Source organism: Coloeus monedula (genome assembly GCF_965178545.1).
Source record: "Coloeus monedula genome assembly, chromosome: 2".
Taxonomy (NCBI): domain Eukaryota; kingdom Metazoa; phylum Chordata; class Aves; order Passeriformes; family Corvidae; genus Coloeus; species Coloeus monedula.
Window position 1 is genome coordinate 39007620 of NC_138782.1, and position 22859 is coordinate 39030478.

General features: G+C 36.5%; 1 protein-coding gene across 3 annotated transcripts in view; it reads right to left on the bottom strand.

Moving 5' to 3' along the window:
* Positions 1–724: 724 nt before the first annotated feature.
* Positions 725–22859, bottom strand: part of STRN (striatin) — a 62645-nt gene continuing 40510 nt past the window's right edge. The window contains exons 8-18 of one of the 3 annotated variants that reach the window (XM_082276648.1): positions 20662–20772; positions 17564–17707; positions 15291–15427; positions 10691–10866; positions 9670–9717; positions 8952–9073; positions 7928–8095; positions 5597–5737; positions 3217–3321; positions 2294–2380; positions 725–2207 (exon numbers count right to left, since the gene is read on the bottom strand). In XM_082276648.1, the coding sequence (XP_082132774.1) occupies positions 2038–2207; positions 2294–2380; positions 3217–3321; positions 5597–5737; positions 7928–8095; positions 8952–9073; positions 9670–9717; positions 10691–10866; positions 15291–15427; positions 17564–17707; positions 20662–20772 (1409 nt within the window). In that variant the 3' untranslated portion in view covers positions 725–2037. Of the gene's footprint in view, positions 2208–2293; positions 2381–3216; positions 3325–5596; positions 5738–7927; positions 8096–8951; positions 9074–9669; positions 9718–10690; positions 10867–15290; positions 15428–17563; positions 17708–20661; positions 20773–22859 lie in introns of all 3 variants that reach the window. The other 2 variants (XM_082276647.1, XM_082276649.1) reach the window with 2 other exon arrangements.

The following is a 22859-nucleotide window of genomic DNA, read 5'->3' on the forward strand; positions in this document are numbered from 1 at the left end:
TCTTCCCTTACTAGACACATTTAATACATGTTTACAATATATATACACATATATAATATACATAACTTTTAGAATTTTTCAAATAAATCTTTGTAATTTTCTCTTCAAAAAGAAATAAAATAATGACACTGAAAGAATATGAGTCAAGTACACAGAACTCTCACAAAGTTGAATGCTCAGTTTTGCAGCCAAGTTTCCTCCTTTTCATCATAACCAAAACATTTTATAAAAACTAAATAATCTGTATTATTATTGTAGTCATCTGTTTCATGGTAAAAGTTTTAATCCTATCTAAGGAAATATATTGCATATCAATATCATGAAGTGACATATCTGAATATTCTGAGCAATAAAAGGTATTCCAAGATATTTTAGCAGTACATATAATGTGTTGCAGGCTCAAACAGCACAGGTCAACCTCTTATTCTAAATAATATACTTGGTTTAAACTCTGAGATCAACTTCAAATGTGGTCCCATCCCCAAATGCCACTCTAAAAACAACACAGTCAAACCTTATGTTGATATCTTTCAATGACTCCTGCTTACCAAGTGTCAGTTTAAAGGTAAAGATTTATTTATCAGTTTCCAGTCTCAGCCTCATGCTGGTACTTGAGGAGTTGCACTGGGTTCTTTCCTACTCATATCAGCACCAGAAATCAACTCCAGCAGAAATTCTGCTTCCCAATCCCATCAGAGAAAAACACCAACTTCACGCTCATGAATAGTGATAATTCTGATGATGACATGTAATAGAAAAGAATCCACTCACCTTCCTTTAAGAAGGGATAAAAAGACTAAAGATCAGATTCAAAGTTATTTGTCAAATCAACAGAGAAACTCTGAACAGATAAACAAAGGACATCTGTTGAGTAATTATGAGAAGCACTCATTCTTCAGGTAACCCCATCAATGGCACATACACCCAGCGAAGCGGACAAGGTAAAGAGTCCCACAAATGGTGCAGCTGGGAAATATCTCTAGCAGTAGCAGAATCTCTCAAACTGATGGAGCTTTGTATAGTTCCCACCTATTCCACTAGAAGGACCCATACAAAGCATCAGATTTAATCTTCAGATGAAGTATTTCACTGTTATCCTTAATGCCCAGAATGATACCCTTTTTAGCAGGAACAGAAAGAGGAGATGAACGCTGGATACCTAAAATTGCAGGACAGCTTCTTTGGAAAGCTTTGTGATAATTTCTTGTGCCAGATCTCCAGGAATAAACAGCATTAAAATCTGAATAAGTTAAATTTGCTACTACAGTATACACAGACTGTGTCAGTCTGTTGTTAACCAGGATTTAAACTAAAGGCTCAGCTTCTAACCATACGCTAATACAGTCTTAAAAAAATTATATAAATTTTTTTGCAAACTAGGTATTTACTGAGAAACACAGAAGGTGTAACAGAAACTTTACTGCATTTTAATTTATGTTAGTAATTTGCCTTCCTTTAATTGCATTTATCTTAGGCTAGCAGCCAGGTGGCTGAGATTAACTATCCACTACTGCTCTCTGAACAAGATCTACTTTATTCATACCAAAGGGATAACAAAGTGCCTCTCACATGATACAGTAATGAGCATGTGAACTGACTTTGAATCACTTTTTCCAGGTGATTTGAGTACATTAAGATTCCTCAATGAGAAGCATCCTAGGAAGTTTCCCTCTTTTCCTACTCCCTGATGCAATTAGACCCCTTCTTTCCAGTACTCCATTTTATTAATAGAGAATACGTAGACCTAGTTTCACCCAAGGCCTGCCTGGACGAAAATTCACACCCCCTAAATAAAAGCTTTTTTTTTTTTTTTTTTTTTTAAACTATTTGAAACTGAGAGATTCCAAGCTCTCAGCACCAGCTGAGCTCACAGAAACCAGAACAAACGTCAATTTAGAAAACAGCACCCTGCAAAACTAAACACTTACAAACATTCTCTGAATTATAGGGCAAGATAAAACAACTCATGCCCTCCTCTTCTCTTTTGTGCAGCTGGTTAAATATATACAAAGCTAAAGTTGAATGGGAAGCACTCTGTCATACAAACACTTTAGCCAGGGCATCTGCTCCTGCACTGGCAATATAACATTTGGATGGGTGGAATGCCACATCATGAATGGACTCATCAAACTTTTTGCGATGAGCAGTAAATTCTTGGATGCAAGTCTTGCTTTCAAGATTCCACAAGCGAATCGAGCAGTCATGACCTAAAGAAAAGGGAAACAGTTTTCTTTATAATTTGCATGCCTGCCACCATTATGAGAAAAAGAGAATGAAATCTGAATGTACTTACTGCCAGACATCAAATACAAGCCATTAGGATCAACAGCTAAACTTGTAACTGCATCTAAGTGAGCCACCATGGAGTGGATCAGTTTTCCTTTGAAAGAAAAGATTTATTTAGGTTATTTTCTGCAACTAACTTTGTTACCTGTAGTCACTGCTTATGACGCTACCATAGCTGATATTATAAATACAAGATCTTGTCCCATGACTGAATCATTAAAATTATACAAGAAGTCATTCTTTTAATGTTCACAGTTCCCAAGAACCACAGTAACAATATCATCAACGTTTGTGAGACCTTTACTTTAAGCCATCCTGACACTGCAATCACTGTGCATTTTAAATATCTGCCCCTTAAGATAATTGAGTTGTCAGGTAAGATCTTGAATGGGAAGGAAGGCAGGGGCTGAGTATACTAAAAGCAATGAATATAAACTACATAGGAGTAGGGGATAATGTTAGTTGTCTCAGAGAGAATTAATGTTCTATTACAGCTTATTAAAATTACAGCAATGATTTCATGTTAAAAATTGTAAATTATGGGTCAAACGTGGCAGAGGTCTAGGAAGCACTGAAGGAGTGCAAGAGGTTCCCGCTCTCAAGATCAAAATAATACAGACAACCAACAGATGAAACATAAACATAAGAACGTGAAGATTTTGAAAAAAGAAGCCTTTTATGGTAAATAATTATAAACCCCATACACAGGGCATCCCAAAAGAATGGACAGATGCAAGTTCCTTATCACTTTGCCAACAAAGCTTTAAGTGGGCTGGCAATCTTTGGACTCTGCTGGTGATGAGAGATTTCCACTTCAGAGGCTATCCAATTCTTGACATCCCTCAGCATTTATGTGAATAATATAGATCATAATGATTTACATTATACAATGTAATGGCTATGGCTAAGACCAGCTGAAAAGATGCATACCTGTATTGTTGTCATAGAATTTGATGTGTCTGTCTTCATGAGCAGTGATACTAATTGGAAGAGTTGGATGGCTGATGACTCTGTTTATCTGACAGGAAGAACTGACTGCTAAGAAAAAACCCACACATATCAGTACATGTAAATTGCTAAATTCTTTGAAAGATTGCTACTAAGAAATAAGTATGTAATCAATCTTATTTGCAAAATACTTCTTACATATATATCCTGGAAACTCACAGCTAGCACCTTATGTTATGCACTTTACAATACTTTCCAAACTACACAGGATAAAAACATACATAAATCGTATGTATGCTAAGTAAGGTCCAGCTTCTGGACATGGTTTTAGATAGGCACACCAGCTAAAAATGTGAAACCAAAAATTGAGTGAAAACACCTCATTCACACACATTCCTCCTCTTGCCAAGTCAAACTTTCTTCATAACACCCAGGACAGGAAAATAAAACACTGCAGGCAGTGTGTTTCAAGCAAACAAAATCCACTTAATATTATCTGACATACATGGATTGAAATTATTATTAAAAAAAAAAGGATGCTAGACTATTCATAGGAGAGCCAATTTCCTAGCCTTCAATACTTCTGAAATAGCATGCATATATATAGATACCTATACACATACAGAGAAAAAAGTATAGGAATTATCTGATTAGAAATCTAGGCATTGCTGTGATGCACAGGTTAATGCAAGAGGGGTCTTAAGAGGCATAGATTATGACAAAACCCACAAATAGTCACTACACAGAACATCAAAATACAGATATTGTCTTTCATGTTGACTGTATTTAGCTAAATTGCTTCCAAAGAACATTCACATCATTTAATCACAATTCTTACTAAAATAAATGAAATAGGATAGTACTAAAGGTTCACCTGCTATTAAAATGGTAAAGATTTCACTTCACACTTTTCTATAAAAATCTGAACCATAAAGCCGTGTCAGCATCCACAAGACACTTAGAAATTATTGAAGTAAAAATTAAGGAAAAAACCCCACATCCATACTAATAAACTCTCCTAAAATTACTAAAAGCACATGAACCTTCATCACAGCTAGCCATCCTCACAGTTTGAAAATGCCAGAGTGAGGATTATACTGAACAGCAGAGGCCCTAAATAGTGTGGTAGGGTATTTCAGGAGACATTTTCCTCTTGTCTAGCTCTTGTAGAAATAATAATTTATTTCTTTAAAATACATGTAAGCTTTATAGTACTGTTACATAACTGAAGATACTAAACAGGGACTGCTGGTTGCCATACCAGGGTCTCGTTTTCCTAAAGCAGTATTACGGAATTACAGCAAGGAAGAGGTAAAAAAAATAGAAGGGAGGAGGGAATGGAAGAACAAAGGTGACTGCTGCTGAACAGCATTAACTAATTTAGAACTGTTTTTTCAGACAGGAACAAAGATGTGGGTTAAAAGAAGAAATCCAGCACAGTAAGGAATAACAAAGAAGAGAGATGGCACTTTCCATTTGCTCTTATAAAATGACAGTCATTTAAATATTTTAAAACACACAAGCAAAGCCAACAAGAATGGCTTAGTCCTTTTAAAAAATATAATTAAATAGTAGAAGTCAGTGACATAAAACCCTGAGGGTGGGGGAAGAAATACCAAAATTTTAAATGACACAATGTTTTACCATTGTGGCTTAAATATGAAACCTTATGCTTCAGCTCGTTCTGGTCTCTTTTGAAAAGCCAGGGTAAAATAATTTAGTGACAGCAGCCTCTTCACAGTGTCCTCTAAAACTTCTAATATTGGTCACTGCCATGATCCAAGGCATTATATGGGACCTTGTGAATGAATACTCTTTCACTGGAGCTTTGCTTTCCTCCTACAGTGAAAATTTCAACTAAAGCCCAAGTCCAAATGAGCCAAGAGTGTAATAAACCTTAGGAGATGAATACCTCTGAGGAAAAATAAAAAAGAATTGACATACACTTACAATTTTTTAATAAATTCAACTTTGAATTTTCCTGATATTGCCTCTATTTTGCAATTTTGGACTGAAGAGAAAATGGATATATTGAATCAACAGAGATCACAAAGCTGTGTTAAAGAAACCTGTGCTTTTTCTTGTGCTACTACCCCTTGAGGAGGGATTCAGAGTACGAGCTTGTTTCTTCTACCTTATTTCAAAAGTATGTGCACTCTTCTGCTACTGATACACCCCTGAGGTCTGTTGTAGTAGTAACAATTTACTGTTTTATCTCAAAACACAGCCTGTAACATAATTCATGTTATAATTTCTCATGACACTGCCCAATTCTTTGGAAACACTGAAAAGATTATCAATGGTATCGATCTTCAAGAAGCCATTTTTTTCCTTTGGTTGGTTTGGGGCTTTTGATACATACTGGTATCCACACTGGACTCCAGGGTAAGAATTCGCTGCCGTGTCTCCATGTTAAAAATGCTAGTGTGTCCACTGTTAAATGATGCTACCATGAGGCTTGGGTCACTGCTCACAAGATCTACTGATGAAGGGATTCCCATTTCTAGAAAGCAACGAAGGGAAGATGTAGTTGGTGTGAAGAAAATTTTAAAAATATTAAACAAAAAAATTCAACCAGTAAGCACTTCAACATCAAAAGAACCACGATTATGAAAGGAAATGTTGCATTCTAAATCATAAATTATGCCAATCTAAATAGCTTGCCCTGTATTGATCACTATTTTAATCTTTTTTTTTTTTTTTTTTTTTTTTTTTTTTACACATGTATCAACAACATTCTTTACTAAGATACTGTATCTGGAACTGCAGCTGGCCAGAAATCTACTTTGAAATTAAGAAAGTAAGAACTCCCGGGCCCCTTTTCCTTCCCTTAATTGTAACAGCAATTCTCAAAAAAACTCCACCAAACTCCATTGCTTCAATAAAGGGACATGAAATTAAAGTGGTACAACTGATATGACAGATGATTAACGTTGTTATAATTAACCTGGACAAAATCAGAGCTTAAAAAACCACCAAAGTTCTCCAGGTGCAAATTTTATACACTGGAACTGTCATCATGCAAAGTTATACAAATACATTATAAACTTGTATTTCAAAGCTTTGTCCATCCTGCCTTTTGTGGTATATATTTGATCTCCTTATACTGTAGCCATCTGCACTCTACAGGACAGAAGGTCAAATCAGCAAAGCTTGGGCATAGATCTATCCCTTAGGATTTTTCTCCTCAAATGTCCTGTTCACCACCTGCTGTGTGAAAGAACAACACCAGCTGCAACAGATGCCAGGAGGAGGAGGAAGAGATAGAGAGCGAGAAACTGAATTTTAAGCAACCTAATGTTGGATCATAGATTCAGATAACACAGGAATATCATCACATCTCTGCAAACTCTCTAAAGATTCATGGGAGAAATATCTTTCTGAGACACATGACCTCAAGAATATTTCTCAGGAATGGTGGTACTTATCTACAAGTACTCGAAAAAATGCCAAAAAGGATTGGTGTGAGAAGAAAACACATTGTTTCTCAAGTGACCCTTTCTACCACTGCCATGCATGCTTATCTGCAGCTTCCTGGTAAGCTACAATGGTTAATCTAAAGGACTTGAACAATGAGTGACAGATACTTTAAGGAGTTTGTTCAAGGTTATCAATAAGCCATAGGAAAACGGAGTTTTCAGTCTTTGGATTTCACAACTGGGCTTCATTCCAGTTTAGAATACAAAAACGTCCTAATATTAGCTCTGTGAGGCAAAACTACTCCCCCTTCCCCCTTAGTTTAATAATTAAAACCAAAATCACGCACAACAAACCCCAAATCTCTCCAGGAAGTTTTCAAAGCAGGCAGATAGGTGAGCTGGCAATAACAATCCTGCATACCTTTAGAAACATAGTTCTGCAAAAACTAAAATATATAGAATGTTTCTATTTTGCTCAGTCTGTCTCAACTAAGACATATCCGACCAACTTTACACCATAATTCAACAAGTCTGTTCAGTTATGACAAAGTTTATTTTGCCTCAAAGTTTTTGTGAAGAGATAAGGAACTGTCTCAGCTCATGGGCTGCCTTTAATGGCTGTTAGCTCTAGGAGAGTTTGGCAGTGTCAACGGGCTTGTTCTGGAGCACTTTGACTCAGACAGCAACTTCCAGAAATTAGATTCTAAACAGTGGGATTTTCATTTGTGCATGAAATTTCAGTAACTAATTCCAAAGGAGTACCTTTTTTCAACTACCAGTGTTTAGGATCACTAGGTTATTTTTACTTAGTTAATGTGGAAACTGAGAAATTCAGTTGGATTTGTTCCTTGTGTTAGAGGCACAAGGAACAAATCTGGAAGGTACAATGACACTGAGATAAAAGACTAGCTACTGCAAACATCCACTGGGGGAAGAAAGGGCTTTTTACTTTTTACAAACCAAAAGCAAGGGCCTAGTGGAACCTCAAATTTGAATCTGAATTACTGAGTTAATACATTATTCTCCATGGTGCTAGTATCATCAGCAGATCATCTGCAGCAGCTGGGTTTTAGATATATCTGACTGTCCCCCTGCACATAGGTATATATTTAGCTAATGTCAAAGAAGGGTCACAAAATTCACTCTTCCCAAAAACACTCATAAAGGTAAGAAATTCAGAAAAAAGCGCAAGAAGTATTTCTGTTCAGTACCCAAAATTATGACACTCTGAACAGTGATGCTCATGAACTTTAGGGTAGGGTGATTTTCTGTACCTTGATTATCATTAAATATATTGAGAGCTGGAGCAATTTCTGTAGCTTTCCATAAACGTATAGTGCCGTCTGCTGAACACGACAGCAATCGCTGGTGTGCTCCACTGTAAACCAGACCCCACACTGCATCAGTATGGCCTACAAAAGCACCTCTTAGAACAGAAGGATCTGTGAACAAAACACAAAAAACCACATTTCAAAACAAAATCTGAATTAAGTCAATACCTGTATCTTAGTCTGTGTTTATGCACCAAACTTTGGAAGATAATCCATTAAAAACCCCAAGATCAATCATGTCATATCAATATAGAAGTCTTATTTACTCTGGCACGAAGATGCTTGAATTTCAGCAGTATTTGTGACATTCTGTTACCCACTTTACAACTAAATGAACAAAACAATGCTTCAGCAGAAGGGACAGTTTTGAAGTTGTTGAAATACACTTCATTGTTAAAATTCACTTTCAAACAGCCATTAATGGCACAGCAGTCCCTTTTATGCAAAAGTTAGCTTTGAGGCCAACTGCATCTGAAGCTACCAGAAGTGAAAAGTAAATCTCAAAATCCAGACACAAGGCTGACATCCACTCAGATCTGGTAAATTTTACCAAACTGGGCCTTTTTAGCTGTTTGCAAACAACATTAACAGCTTTGGTCTCAGACTATAAAATCTCTTTTTATCTCAACTCCACAGAAATTTTTCAAAGAAAAGAACACTAAAATACACATTTCCTGTACTTGCCAAATTATCAGGTTTAATCCTGTACTTTTAAAACCTGTACTTTAGACTAGCTGTTTCTCAAAACTGTGATGAGATCAAGGCCTTTTTTAAGAAAATGATACTTTATCTTGCCATCAAGTAGCATCAGCATTAAAATAATGTTACTTCAAGTAATTGAAGATAACATTCAATTTGCTCTTTTAAACTTTCACAGAAGCATTATCGACAAATTACACTGTTTTAGTGACACAACATTACTGTCACTAAACTTATGATTTCACTGCTGCGTGTGACAGCAACGCACCGTAAGAGTCATAGGGGTCGATGTTTGGGTTGGTTGTGTTCCAGCCATGGATGAGGCCATCTGTTCCCCCACTGTAGCACTGCTCACCATTACTGCTCATCACCACACAGAGCACTGGTCCACTGGAAGAAACCCCCGAAGAAACACTGACTATTAACATTTTCATTACATGAAATGCAATGTCAATCTTCTGAATCTTCAAATTTCCATGTTAAATACAATTCACTTGCTGCATGGATTGCAACAAAAATTCTGCATAATGAAATCATATGCTACAACATCACAATTTGAACTGTAGGATTTTGTACTTCGCATAAACAGATTTTTTTTCTTTTTAAAAGATTTAAGGCTCTTTCATGAAATCATCTCAGTAGATTTAAATCCATTGCATTCATTCTTCTTCAGCTTCATTCTATATATTCAAGTATCTGGCAAAAAGGCAAAAGCTGCAATGATGAACAGAACACCTAATCAAATTTGAACTGTATAATTTGTAGGGTTTTAATTTTAAAATTGTGGTATATCTGACTTCAGACATAAATAACTATGCAGAAAGGAGATGAACACATGCAGATGTGTTCTAAAAAACATAGGAGCTAAAAGTACCACATGAAATCAGTAGCTGGTAAGGTGGAAATTACTTTTTTAAAAAATTCTGTTTCTGTTTAAAAATCATATCTTTCTCAAAATATGACAATATTTCTCAGGAAATACTTACTTATGTGCTCTGAAGGTATATATTGGCTCTACATCAAGAGAAGCACTCCTAAACAAAGTATGAAAAGAAATTAACATGTATACAATCTTACACAATGCTTTACAAAAAATGCCAGAATCGCTAAATTCTTAAAATCCCTGCTACATCTTTTGCAGTGTTTCTCTCAAAACTTCCTCTCCCAACACAATTTTTCACATATCTAGGAACTATTTGTAGTCTTTCAAAACACGACAGGATTTGTTGTTTGGTTTTTTGTTTAAAGACGTTCAAGGTAGCTCACAGACCCATCAAAGTAGGTAGGTACATCAGCGGAGGGGAAGAAATGGAGAGACATCAGCATCACATGGAATGTATCATTAAGTGTTCCTATCAGAGCAAAGGAGTTTTGGACTCCTAGTTTTTCTATCAACACTGAAATGCTTCAAAATTTGCTTCTCTGGACTTCACCAATCTTGTTAGAGACCAAGGGAAGACTCCGTGTTATGCCCAGTCCTCCTCAAAGGTATGATGGTACTCCCTTAACCACATCAGCCCTGCTATGAATTTCCTCTCATTTCTGCAAATTCCCAGCAATTTGCAAGAGACAGTGAACAAAGGAACCTGCCAACATCTCAGAGTTTAAAGCTGTACATTATGTATATGCATGTATGTGTATACATACATATGCATAGATATATAAATGCATTCTATACATTCATATACACATGCAAGCACACTAACAGGCCACATCCAAATATTTTCACTAGTAAATTAATTTGTCATGTTATCCACAAGGAAAATATAAAAAACTGAATGGTTTTCCTTTTCACAAACAAAACACATTCACAAACACGTGGATTTTTTCTGGCATTCTTTACACATCTCCACCCTTCTCTGAGAGCTTGTTTTCCTACTCCTAAATTCAGGGAACACTTTCCATTAACTGCAAGGGCCATTCAGTGAAGTGGTATCTAGGGTTTGGTTTTTCTTTCTTCATAAATTAAAATTGTTTTTGAAGAAAAGAAAGAAAAAAAAATCTTACTTTTTTGCTGGGGCTGTTTTTTGTAAATTCCACATTTTTAAAGTGTGGTCCTCTGAAGCTGTTATTAAGACTGGTTCAACCGGATGAAAAGCGAGACCTCTTATTCCATCAAAGTGACTTCTTAACGTAAACTTGGGGTTCCAAGTCTTTCTCAATGCATCCTTATTGTTGGCTATCTAATAAAAAAAAAAAAATGCCAAACTTTTAATTAAGCTGGAAGGCACAACAAAAGGAAGAAATCAAAAATTTAGTTTGGCATTTTCAGAAGAAGTCAAATTATCTCACCCACTCTTCACAACAATCTGCTCGTGAACCACAGTCCACTTAACACTAACCAGACACTTCAAAATGAGAACCAAGGTAGATGTATTCCATACAAGTAATGTTGCATCCACAGTAATAAATTCTGTGCAAATCTGAAATACTCTCATGTCTGTAAAATTACACACTTTAAAAGCACTGATACTTCAGTGAACTCAGTTAGGTATTTAAAACTTGATCTATACCTACTGGCTCATTTACTTACAACACTGGGCTTGACTCACCAAGGTGTGGTCCCTGAATATCCAAAGTACTACTGACATGGCAGCTCTAAAGTAAAGGTCTGAGAGAAACAGACAAGTCTCTAGAAGCACAAAAAGGAACACAACCTAACTTACCCAGCTAAGGCAACTCAAGCTCTGCAATAATGCATGGCCAGTGAAGTTTGCCAGAATAGGAAAAAAAAATGGCAAAAAGGACTTGGCTACACACTAAGAATCTAACTGGCAGGCAATAAGGTATCATGTATACAGACACAATTATTTGGCAATAAATGCATTTTAGAAGATCCAGAAAGAAAGCCTTTAAAAAAAAGTAACAGTTTCTTCAATGTTGTTCTTCTGAACAAACATTGACACAAAATGCTGAACCAACTTTTTCCACTGTCAGTCAACAATGTCATGAGTTAAATTTACCTTTCCACTGCTGATGGTGGTTATGAAAAACCAAGAAAACAAACAATTGTACTGATATTTATTATGTTGAAATCTACAGATAATTCCAAATAATTTATATCCTTAACTGCAAAGATGAGACGACAACTATTTTGAGCCACTTCAAGAAACATTTTATTCTGGGGACTGGGAGTGAAAGAGGAGGTTTAAGAACAGAAGTGCTTTTTCTTAGGCTTTGTTACATCTGGATTTAATTATAAAAACACGCATCAATTAAGAGGTTCTATAGATTTTCAACAAGGAGAAAGGAGCTGTAACAAACAGCAGGTTTAGTCTCATCATATTTCTTAGTAATGACATATTGCTTTGCTCAGGGAGGCAAGTCAGCTTCTTTGCCAGTTTACTGAGCCAAGCTGGCTCAGTGAAGGAACAGACAAACGCTCGAGCTGGTACAAGGATGGGGCAGGACTGCACAGTTAGCAGCTCTAGCAGGTTTTCTGAAGACTGGCCAAGAAAGTCTCAGCAAAAAGGGTACAAGACGTACAGATATCTGGAGAGGAATTTGGTTGCTTCAACATAGGCACCTAATGCCAATTAGGTAATGGAGGGAACCTGCCTGCCCTCCAGCTGCCATACCAGCAGCACAGGTTCTGTTTCACATCTGCAAAAGCCACAAAGACACCTCAGATCGCCCAATAGTGAATTCCAGTTCTGGCAGGATAATATTCTCCATTTGCTTGTCTTTCATTCAAAAATGCCTTTCCAAAGGAGTCCAAGATGGGTAGTTTATAAATTGGGAAGTAGATGGAGGGCATACCAACAGCAGACCAGCAGCAGAGGTGGAAACAGATTCTAGCCCTGACACATCACCCACCTGGCTGCACCGCATCACTCTACCCACCAGCCTCGCAAGCTGTGAGGCTGCTTATTCACACAGCAGACAACCTCCTCCTGTCTCTCCCCACCAAAGTGCAACGGTGAGGCCTGAAAAGCAGTTTGGGGGGGATGCCAACCCCCAAATTAGCATCTGATCTGGATTTGCCACTGATAATAATATTTGTGTTTATACAAAATTGAAAACAGATTGAAAACTCAAAACCAGCAATGACATGCAATTATAGGCACTTCTCTTGTTCAAAGTTGTAAGAACTCAAAGAGCCTACTACAAAGTCCAAAACCTCCTAATCAGTACTTAACATTAAATGCAATGATTTTGCAGTTCAGTTACTCTTATCTAAAAATCTATCATAATTTTATGAAGCTTCTTAATCTATCCAGAAGACTAGGGAAAAAAACAGAGCCAACCAAAGTGAACATTCGTCAAGAATGTGTAAAGGAAGGAAAAAGAAAAGAGTAACTTAAGAGTATTGGCTAGCAATCTGGAAAATTTAATCTTGTTGGATATTCTAACAACTTATCTACAATAGAAAAATTTTGTCTTTTAAGTAATAAATTCATAATCTCCATTACCAAGTGAAAACCATTCTTTAACTTACAGCCAAAGCAATATGTAAAAAACTGAAACCATGAAATAGGGTAGGCTATTGCTGCCATTTTTTAGAAGGAAAGAATCCAGCAAAAATGTCAGGAGGATAAAAGGGACCGAAAATGGGAAGAGTGTCTGCCACTCTTGAAAGTAAAAATATTTAAAGACTGATTTACATAATCTTTCAATTTGATTCACCATACGATCCAAAACTGACACTTAACACACTAAACTTTCACTAATCATACCTAATTCACATTTGGCAGTCAGATGTATGAAGTAGTCCAAAATAGAAACATTCTATTATCTGTAAGCTAAACTTTCAATGAAACTTGAAATAGAAACACCAGCCTCTCATTTTGCTTCAATGAAGTGCACAGTGACAAGAGCAAATAGTTTTGTAAATGCTGTTTTTTAATTGTCAGCACTAGAAAAAGGTAAGAGTCAAGGTAATCATGACTATGAATTCCTGATCACAGGACTTCATACAGCCATTTGACAAATGAACAAATAGCAGTTAGTATTCTCTACCATGCAGGATAGGATATGAGCAGATAAAGAAAGGCTATTCCATAAATGAAAGCTGTTAGCTCATGATACAGAGACATGAAAAAACACAAGTTTATACAGACACTTGCACAATGAAGTCAAGCAATGAAAGCATCTTGTACAGATGGTTCAGGTTTGTCATGTTCTCTGAATTTAAAATCCAGCCTCGGATTTTTAGGTGTACTTGTAACAGAAATGCATTTGTACATTACTGTACCCCTTTCTGAAGACATGGCTAGGGAGAATTCGTAAAAACATTAAAAACTGAGCCCAAATTGGGAGATAATACTAAAATACTAAATTTTAGCAGAAATGTTCTGCATTCATTGCATAGTGATGATTCATAACATATCACATATTCAGAAACTTAGTATAGTGGTAGAGCACATCTCTGCAGTGGCATTCTCAAAATGTGTAAGCTTTTATTAAATATGTACTTCATTGCTTTACAAGTACATACAGGGGTAGAACTTCAAAGTAAGGACCTGCATCTTATTTCTAAAGTCTCAGACTTCATTTGTGATAGTAAAATCCCAGATAATGACTATTTAAGTCAGATTTACTAAAGGGTAGGATTCTTCCCCAACATAGCATTAAAAATTATCTCTGAAATCCCTCAACCTTGATACAGCTGGGCAACGCAATAGCAAGATTAATCTGAAGCTGACAGATCACACAAGAGCAGATAATTAAATTAATAGCTGAAGTATCCTTTCCCAAGAAATCAGAAATACAGAAAAAAAATTGCATACAACTAAAAAGATGCAATTTTAAGAAATATTTTTTCACAAACAGTGCAAGAAAAATAAGCTGCAGGCTACATACACAGCCACAGAAGTGCTGGCCACAAAACTCTCCTAAGATTTCTGGTCCAGTCTCCCATTTGAAATGAAACTACTGCCCACACCAGGTAATGTAAACCACAGCTCTCCCCCAGCCAAGTGTTGAATATCTCTCAGGAGAGGGATTCCACTGTGTCTCTAAGCAAGTTGTTTCAATATCACCTACTACATAACTCTCTCCCCCAGTGTATTACCTGAAACTCCCAAGACGTAGTTTGCTGTTGTTTTCTCTTGCTTTAATGCCTGGCACTATGGAGAAGCTTGGCTCTGTCATCCTTGTAAGCACCCTTTCAATGTCTGCAGGCTGCTGTTTGAGCACTCTTCAGCCTCCTAACAGCTGAACAAGACTATCTCCCTTAACATCTACTCATCAGTCACAAGCTACTGAACTCTCCTCAATTTCTCTAAAACCCTCTTGAAGTGGAGTGGCCCAAAACTGCATACAGCCCATGTAAAAGGGATAGAAACACCCCTCAATCTGCTGGCCATGATACTCCTAAGTTTGCTCACTCACTGTGGTTACACGTACCCAGCTGTACCACTATCAATAACTAATTTACTTTCAACTATTTGCATGACATGGTAGGGAAATGAGAGGAGAGGGGCTTGCAGGGAGCTTGAACGCTGCTGTGTATGGGAAGAACAGCTTCGTCAAGTAAAAATTTGTGACATGCTCTGGCAGCATAATTTTAACTGGAAAATGTTTTCTTCTGAGTCTACACACAAGTAACTTGCATCTGCCTTCAACAAGACAGAAGGACATTGAGTTACCATTAATAATCACTTACATCATAAGTCAGCGAATCTGCCTCATTTGCTACAGTAAGGCCTGCCAGTTCTCCAAGACCCAGTTCATTTTCAAGGGCTTCATCTGTTCCCATAATGAAAGATTTCCCTGAGGATGGAGGGAATGTTAAAGCTTCCACTGCAAGAAAACAAAACAAAACAAAACAAATCCTGAAACATGGGTTTATACTACACTGTATAATAAAAGCACATTTTCCACTTTCAGAATGCTACATATCTCTCAAGTATAGAGGGGAAAAAATACACAGAGATGCATAGAAAAATAGCTATTCTAAAGATAATCACTGCACTTACCAACAAACAGCACCCTGTGAACACACCTACACTTGAGGTGTGTGCAGCTCCACACAGTAAATGCAACCAGCCACAGGCAGGCAGGGTGTGCTACGATTCACCCATAAATAATGCACAAGTAACACAGAAAACACCTTCCCCAACTCAGCTACAAAATATGCAAATAGGTGCTGAAGAAGCAACAAAAATATAAATAAGAATAGCTGGTGGGAGCAGCCCAAATAAAAGCCCTTCAAGCACTGCTGTTTGATTAGGTCTCCTAGTTGTTACCTTTTCATCACAAACATCTCTTCCCTTCTCCCCCATAAAGTCTACACTACTGGTCTCTTTTCCAGTCTTTCGAACTCACAATGCAATATTTCACTCAACACACAATACATACAGGACATCAAATTTGAAAATTTACTAGAATAAAAAAATGTGTGCCCAAATGTGTCTCAGCTTTATAAAGATATACACAGCTAATAGTAATGCCAAACTCAGAATGGTAACAATCAGCTGTCTTTTTTTGTGAGAGTCCATTTGAGTCTCTTGAATTAAAAAAACACATTACTGAAAAGACATGAAAATAAGAGCTCTGCTAACATAGCTCTCTGTAGATGTGAGAAAAGTTGGAAAGGAAACACTCAACGAAAAATTCTTCCCCTTCTCAAAGCGTTGCTAAGTTACCCCCTTCTTTCATAAAGAAAATCACTGAGCATGAAGGAAGCAGAACTACTGAGATCTTTGGTAACTATTCCACACACCAGGGCTTTTAATGCATCTTAATTATAACTCAGCTGATCTACTTTTTCACACTTACTGAAAGACTGCTAAGAGGAACTCATGTTTTTGCACATTTTTCAAAACACGTATTTACCATTTTAATAGAGCACATGATATCACAGAATCATGGAACGGTTTGGGTTGGAAAGGACCTTAAAGATCATCATGTTCCAAACCCCTGCCATGGGCAGGAACACCTTCCACTAGATGGGATTGTTCAAAGCACCATCCAGCATGGCACTGAACACTTCCAGGGATGGGACATCCACAGCTTCTCTGGACAACCTGTTCGGTGTCTCACCACCCTCACAGCAAAGAATTCCTTCCTAATATCTAATCAACACCTGCCCTCTTTTCAGTCTGAAACCATTCTCACTTGTACTGTCACTACGTCCCCATGTAAGAAGTCCCTGTTTGTCTCTCTTGCAGGCTCCCTTTAGCTACTGCTGTCTTTGAAAAAATCATGTAGCCTCATAAACTATATGTTATTATGCTCTCTATTACAGCAATTCAAATATTGAATCAAATACATAATTTAGCATTTTTCAGACATAACAGTAGTGCCTCATTACAAAGATGTGTGAGTGGCCTTCCCTTGGACTAGCCCCATGAGAATTTTTTTAATTTTGGGAACACTTTATGGAAAGTAATACACTGGCAAGCTGCAAGTTGTTCTGTATGATTCACTACACAATCACCACATGCTTTTAAAAGCTATAGTAAGGCATCTGTGTTTACCTGCAGAGCCTCTATCTTTGCAACTGGAAAAGAAGGACACGCCTGCATGCGTGTATGTATACATACATACATACATAAAAATTATGTTAATGGGAAGAAAAAAAGATGCTCTTATGTCCTCAGAGTTTACGGTCTACACTTGTCTGCCAGGCTTGAGCAGAAACAAAAGCAAGTGATTTAGGATCATCATACTACAAAGCCACTAAGCGCCAAATTATGTTTTTTCCATCATGCTCAAAGGTATTCAGCCAAGACTTGAACTTAGGTAGGTGTCTTGACCTTACTAATAGTGACCATAATGGAGGAATGGGAATGTCATTTATCACACTTAGACAGAACTTGCAATACTGAATCAGAACTTGTAAAGTGCTTGGAAAGTCTTAGAGGATAATCTTTAAGAAGTAACTACAAACATCCACCCTCTACAAAGGGATATGCACTTTTTTTCAATATTTACCTTCATCCGTCCTGTTTATCTCATGTTCAATGAGCCTCGAGCTACTGGGCCTAGAAGAAGGTGCAACAGATGGCTGTAATGAAGGGAGATCATCAACATCTCTCAAGTTTGCAAGCATATCTTGCAGCTTTGACCTGTTGGGCCCTAACCAGAAAAAAACAAAAAATTAAAGGGTTTAGGCATAGTTCACGATGACACTACTTATATCAGATATGCTACAGCAGCACATGCAACAATGGATCCTACCTTGCATTATGACATTACCACAGAGAAACTAATGAGCACTTATTTCAGCAGTAACTAATCATCCAGCATGAAATGAATTTCGAGAAGAAAGTGATAGAAGCAACTGAGAATTGTGAATGCACAATTTTCCCCATATGTATGAACTTATAGTGCTACTTGTATGGGATGCTGAAGAATTCTGCCAACTGAGTCACACTTTAGATTATGAGAATATTTACTTTGCCAAAACAATAGCTGACATCCATGAATAGTTTAGAATTTGTGCATCAGGTACTTTGTGCAGCATATTCTTATGACAACATTGTAATTTAAATTTATTTGTGCAGTAGTGTGGTATCGTGAACTATATAATCCAAAAAGTTATATTAAAATACAAATGCAACTGGATTCACTGGCCTACTTCCTGAAGCTACATATGGTGAAGACCCATGCCCTTCTTGACACTTACCTGTGCTTTGCTCCATCATTTTCCCACATCCCTGTTTTGACTGTTTTATATAGGATTGAGGCTGAAACATATCTTCGGTAGTTTTTCCTGTTGTAAGTTTAATTAAGAATGGGAAAATGTCTTACCCATAGTCCATTATGTTTTTTCCTAGACCAGCAAATAATACAGCTATTTTTAAGCAGTTTTAACACAGTAGTGTACTCTAATATATGTATTCTCTCATAAAACCATTCTATGATTGTATTCTCTTATTACTTCACAGGAATGTTTACTACAGCCTTGCAAAATCGTGAGTTTACTAATGTAGTTGCAAACTCTACTTTGTCCACCCTAACCATAATGACTGACAATAAACTAAATTGTATTTAACTTGTCTGTCACCAAAATATTACTCAATCCAGAAAAACACTACAAAGGATTTTGCAAGATTGTTTTACTATAATATCTGCTTTATAAAAACAGTATTTTACTTGGTAGCATTTCAGTGGCTAAGCACCATATATGATGAAATTAAAGTCATCAAAACAAACTTTGTAAAATTTAATGTTATTTAGTCCCTTCTTTTTTTCTCCAGACAGCCTCCCTCACGTTCTTCTTCACTATGTGCAATATCATGAACAGCTGAAAACAGGCTCTGATCCTTCCCGATTTTTCTGCACTGATGCCTCTCTAATGATGGTTTGTCCATGGAAAGATGCTTAATTTCACTGCTACAGTAAACCACTTTGTCTCCCAAGATCAAACCAATCAAATCAATCAAAAAGGTACTGAGCAGTAGTTATCTTCATGAAGGAGCACTGGATGTCCAAGTGCTGCCTTTACTTCATTATTTTAAATATAAAGATATAAAAGATATTCCAATAATGTCTATGTCTATATTAACAATTGAGTTTTATAATAAAAATAAAAAGACAACAGCTGTTCAAGAATAGAATTTCAACACTTGGATTAAATAATTTCTGCTAAACTAACCCTACAGCTGTTTACCCTGAACTACGTAACATGTCTGTATATTTAAAAAATAACAGACAAGTTACAAAAATCACTTTCACTGTAATCATATACTGGCATGTCCTGTCTATCTTAAGAATAAAGAAATTTAGAATGAATTTTAAGTTCATGTTTAAACATGAACACTTTAGTTAGCCAGCTCAGCTTCTTGTCAGACTTGTAATTAACTTCCAGTAAATTAAATTCTTTCAAAGATGACAAAAATATCACTTGAGAAATTTAAAGCATGGTAATTATTTACCTTTTTTCTTAATTTGAAAAAAAAAAGAGAAGCTTAGTTTTTGTATTTGGTAACATAATTTCAGCCACACAACCAACTGCTGAGCAGCAGCTAATGGGAGTATCAATACAAAAAGTAACAAAACAAGTCAGCCTCAGGGATGCGAGGGTCTGACATATTTGCATCATTATGTTCATCTCGTTGGAAGTGACAATTTCCTTGGTATTCATAAGCATCTTCCCACAAAGGGAGAAACATCCCTGAAATTTCTTACCAGGCTACATGCAATATTATTAATATACATCTTTCACACATGAATTCTCGATATGGCCAGGTATTTGAAACACACACATGGATACAGTGTTTCATTTTAAACTCTCCATCTGAGTTCAAAAAGTTTTACAGCTTACCTATCAAAACCCATTGATTTTACAAAACATATCTGTATTTCAGGAAATGTAACAAAAAAAAAAAATAAATACAGGGCTAGAAACTGTATTTCAGATACTGTTCACAGGTTTTTTTGATAACAATACCCAACTTTTTTAAAGGCTAGTCCCAGATGTATGAAAGTCAATAAATAAATCCTGTAATTTACAAATAAACTGATGGTCATAGTTGCTTCCTATTTCGAGCCCTGCATAACAAATTATGATGACAGCATGACTTTCATGTTGTGAATGTCAAGTATAAACAGGGGTAGAAATTAACCTGTTTTCTCCCACTGTCATCTAATAGGATACTCAAGAGAGTTTCCAGTTTGGTTTCTTTCTTTGTTTATTTATACATCAGACTTTAACTCTTCCTGTGAAACTGGCATGTTTCCAGCTAAGAAAGGGTTCTGAAGTCTTCTATATTAAAGTGTGAAGTATTAAAACAATGCCTTTTACAATTTAAATATCTGAATAACAAAAGTACAAAACATTCTCGAAGCGAGAATTTTTAACTAACCCAACACTTGGTTGGAAGAAGTTATATCTAATCCAACTATTTATCAGGTAACTTGATTGTCTGTCATTAATTTCAACCCCTGAGAACTGGTGAACAGGAAAGCAGTCAGGAGCAGCAAAGTAAAAGAGTAAGTAATTTTAGGAAAACATTGAAAGAGAGATAGAATTAAGGGTGTGAAAGATGTGAGATTTATGATTTTAAGGTGCAATGTTTTCCACTTACTCTTCACCCCCTTTTTCCCCTTGCGCTCCTTTTTGTATTGTTCCTTGAGTTTGGTTATAACTCCCTGGTCGACATTCCAGGCTTCAGGCATGAGACACTGGTCTTCCTTTTCTAAACAAAGTGAAACAAATGAAACATCCTTTTTCAATAATGTCACCAAGTGATCTCCACTGAAGGAGGCAACAGCTGCTGTCAATGGCATTTGTCTTTTATTTTAAACAGACAGAAATAGCACCAAGCCTGTGAAAGCTGTAAAACTGCTACTCACATTCCACTTCTGTTTGCTCAGAATTTTCTTAATAAATAATTGAGATGAAATTTCACGTGCTTAATTCCTATAACCAAGCACATAGCTGTCCATAAATGTAAGTGACATTTACTTTACAATAAATCAGGACATATTTTTCAGCATTTTCTTTCCTCCAGGGGAAGAATTATTATATCTAGAAGAAACAGCTATGTTACTTGTCAACATAACTTTACAACTCAGATGTTGTGTTACTGCATTTCAAATTCTCATTTTACTGTCTTTCTGCTACATTGTTATTTACACAAAGCAGTAGCACATTTAAATCATTATGGAACACAATATTCATGTCATCATGGTTTAAATAAACCCTTAGAGGACTAAAGCCATGAAATTTCACAAAAAGGTGAAGGCCTGAGGTACTAATCTTTGGGAGAAAAGTCCAAAACATTTCAGCATGCCTAATGAAAAGAAATCCCCTCTTTTTTGTTTTGGGGTTTGTTTTTTTTTTTTCTAAACATCTCCCTCAAATTGCTTCCTCTGTGACATGATACAGAAAAGAAGTATCCTTCCAATTGTACAGTATTTGGAGATTTTGAAGAAAACATGTTATGTGAGTTCAAATCCCCCAAGTAATTTTTCCATATATGGAGGCTGTCCTGAGGCAGCTTAGAAAAATAATTTGCGAGAGGAGGGGAGGTAATACAGCTTTTCGTCATATAAATTTATTTTCGTGAGCATTACAGCTCCAAAATTTTTGAAATGCATTATCTTTTTGTTTTGTTTTCTCATTAAAATCTCAACCTTATTATTTAAAGATTAATTCCTTTCAGACCAAGTTTGCTTTCTACATTGATAAGCTATTCTAGACCTTTCAAAATATGAACAATAATAAACATATCCTCAGACTAAGTTGCAGAACTTAAATGTCTGTAGAGGAAGCACAACACTATCAATCACAATCTGAAGGAGCCACTATGACTGGACTGGAGATAAAAATCACACATGGGTTATTAATGTGACTGACTTGTTAAAAATGAAAGACCTAGGGATTCTCCATCAACATCAAATTCAACAGGACTCAGGAACAATATTCTTGCAGCAAAGGCAACCAACAATGTCCTGGGCTGTATTAACAAGAATGTAACCAAGCAGGTGAGGGAAGTGACTGTTCCCCTGTGTTGGGCACTTTTGAGACCCCACTTTTGAGTACTGTATCCAGTACAATATTTTTAATACTGAAAAACCTTTTAGGTAGAGTGCTAAGTACCTACTACTGGTGTAGTGTAGCAAGTCTAAGGGAACCACTAAGATGGTTCAGGCAGCTGGAGCAGATGCGCTTCAACGAGGGGCTGAGATCACTGTGAGCATTCAGTGATGCCAAAAAAAGGCATCTTAATGTGGCCTCTAACTACCTAATGTACAGATGCTGAGAAAACAGAGCCTGACTCTGCTCAGACTTGGATCATAGAGCGAGAAGATACTTTTTAAGGTGCTCTCTCACTCCTTTGAACCCTTCAATCATGATCCTATACTCATGGAGTGACAGATTAACTCAAGACACAAAGTTTAGCAGCTTAAGTCTTTTAAGAAAAGCTATGAAAATAAGTATTAGTAAGCTGAAGAGAGACTCTAAAGTAGATTGTCTATGGGCTAAGTCATGTCCTCTTAATGCATATGCCTCAATTACCATTAATGAGAAAAAACTGCATAACGAATTCAAAAAAGATATGAAAAAATCATACTTCTGAGAAACAAGTATCTATTCTTTCTGGGGTTAGGTTAGAAGTTTTAATCATGCTTTTCCTCCCTGGCTAGACAAGACTTTTTTCTCTCCTCCAGCAAAAAAAAAAGGTTTAAATAGATTTTTATTAGACTGTGTTGCTGCCAGGAAAATACCCAATATATTAATTTTTTACAGACTGTCCCAGCATGCTTCCCGCATGTCCCA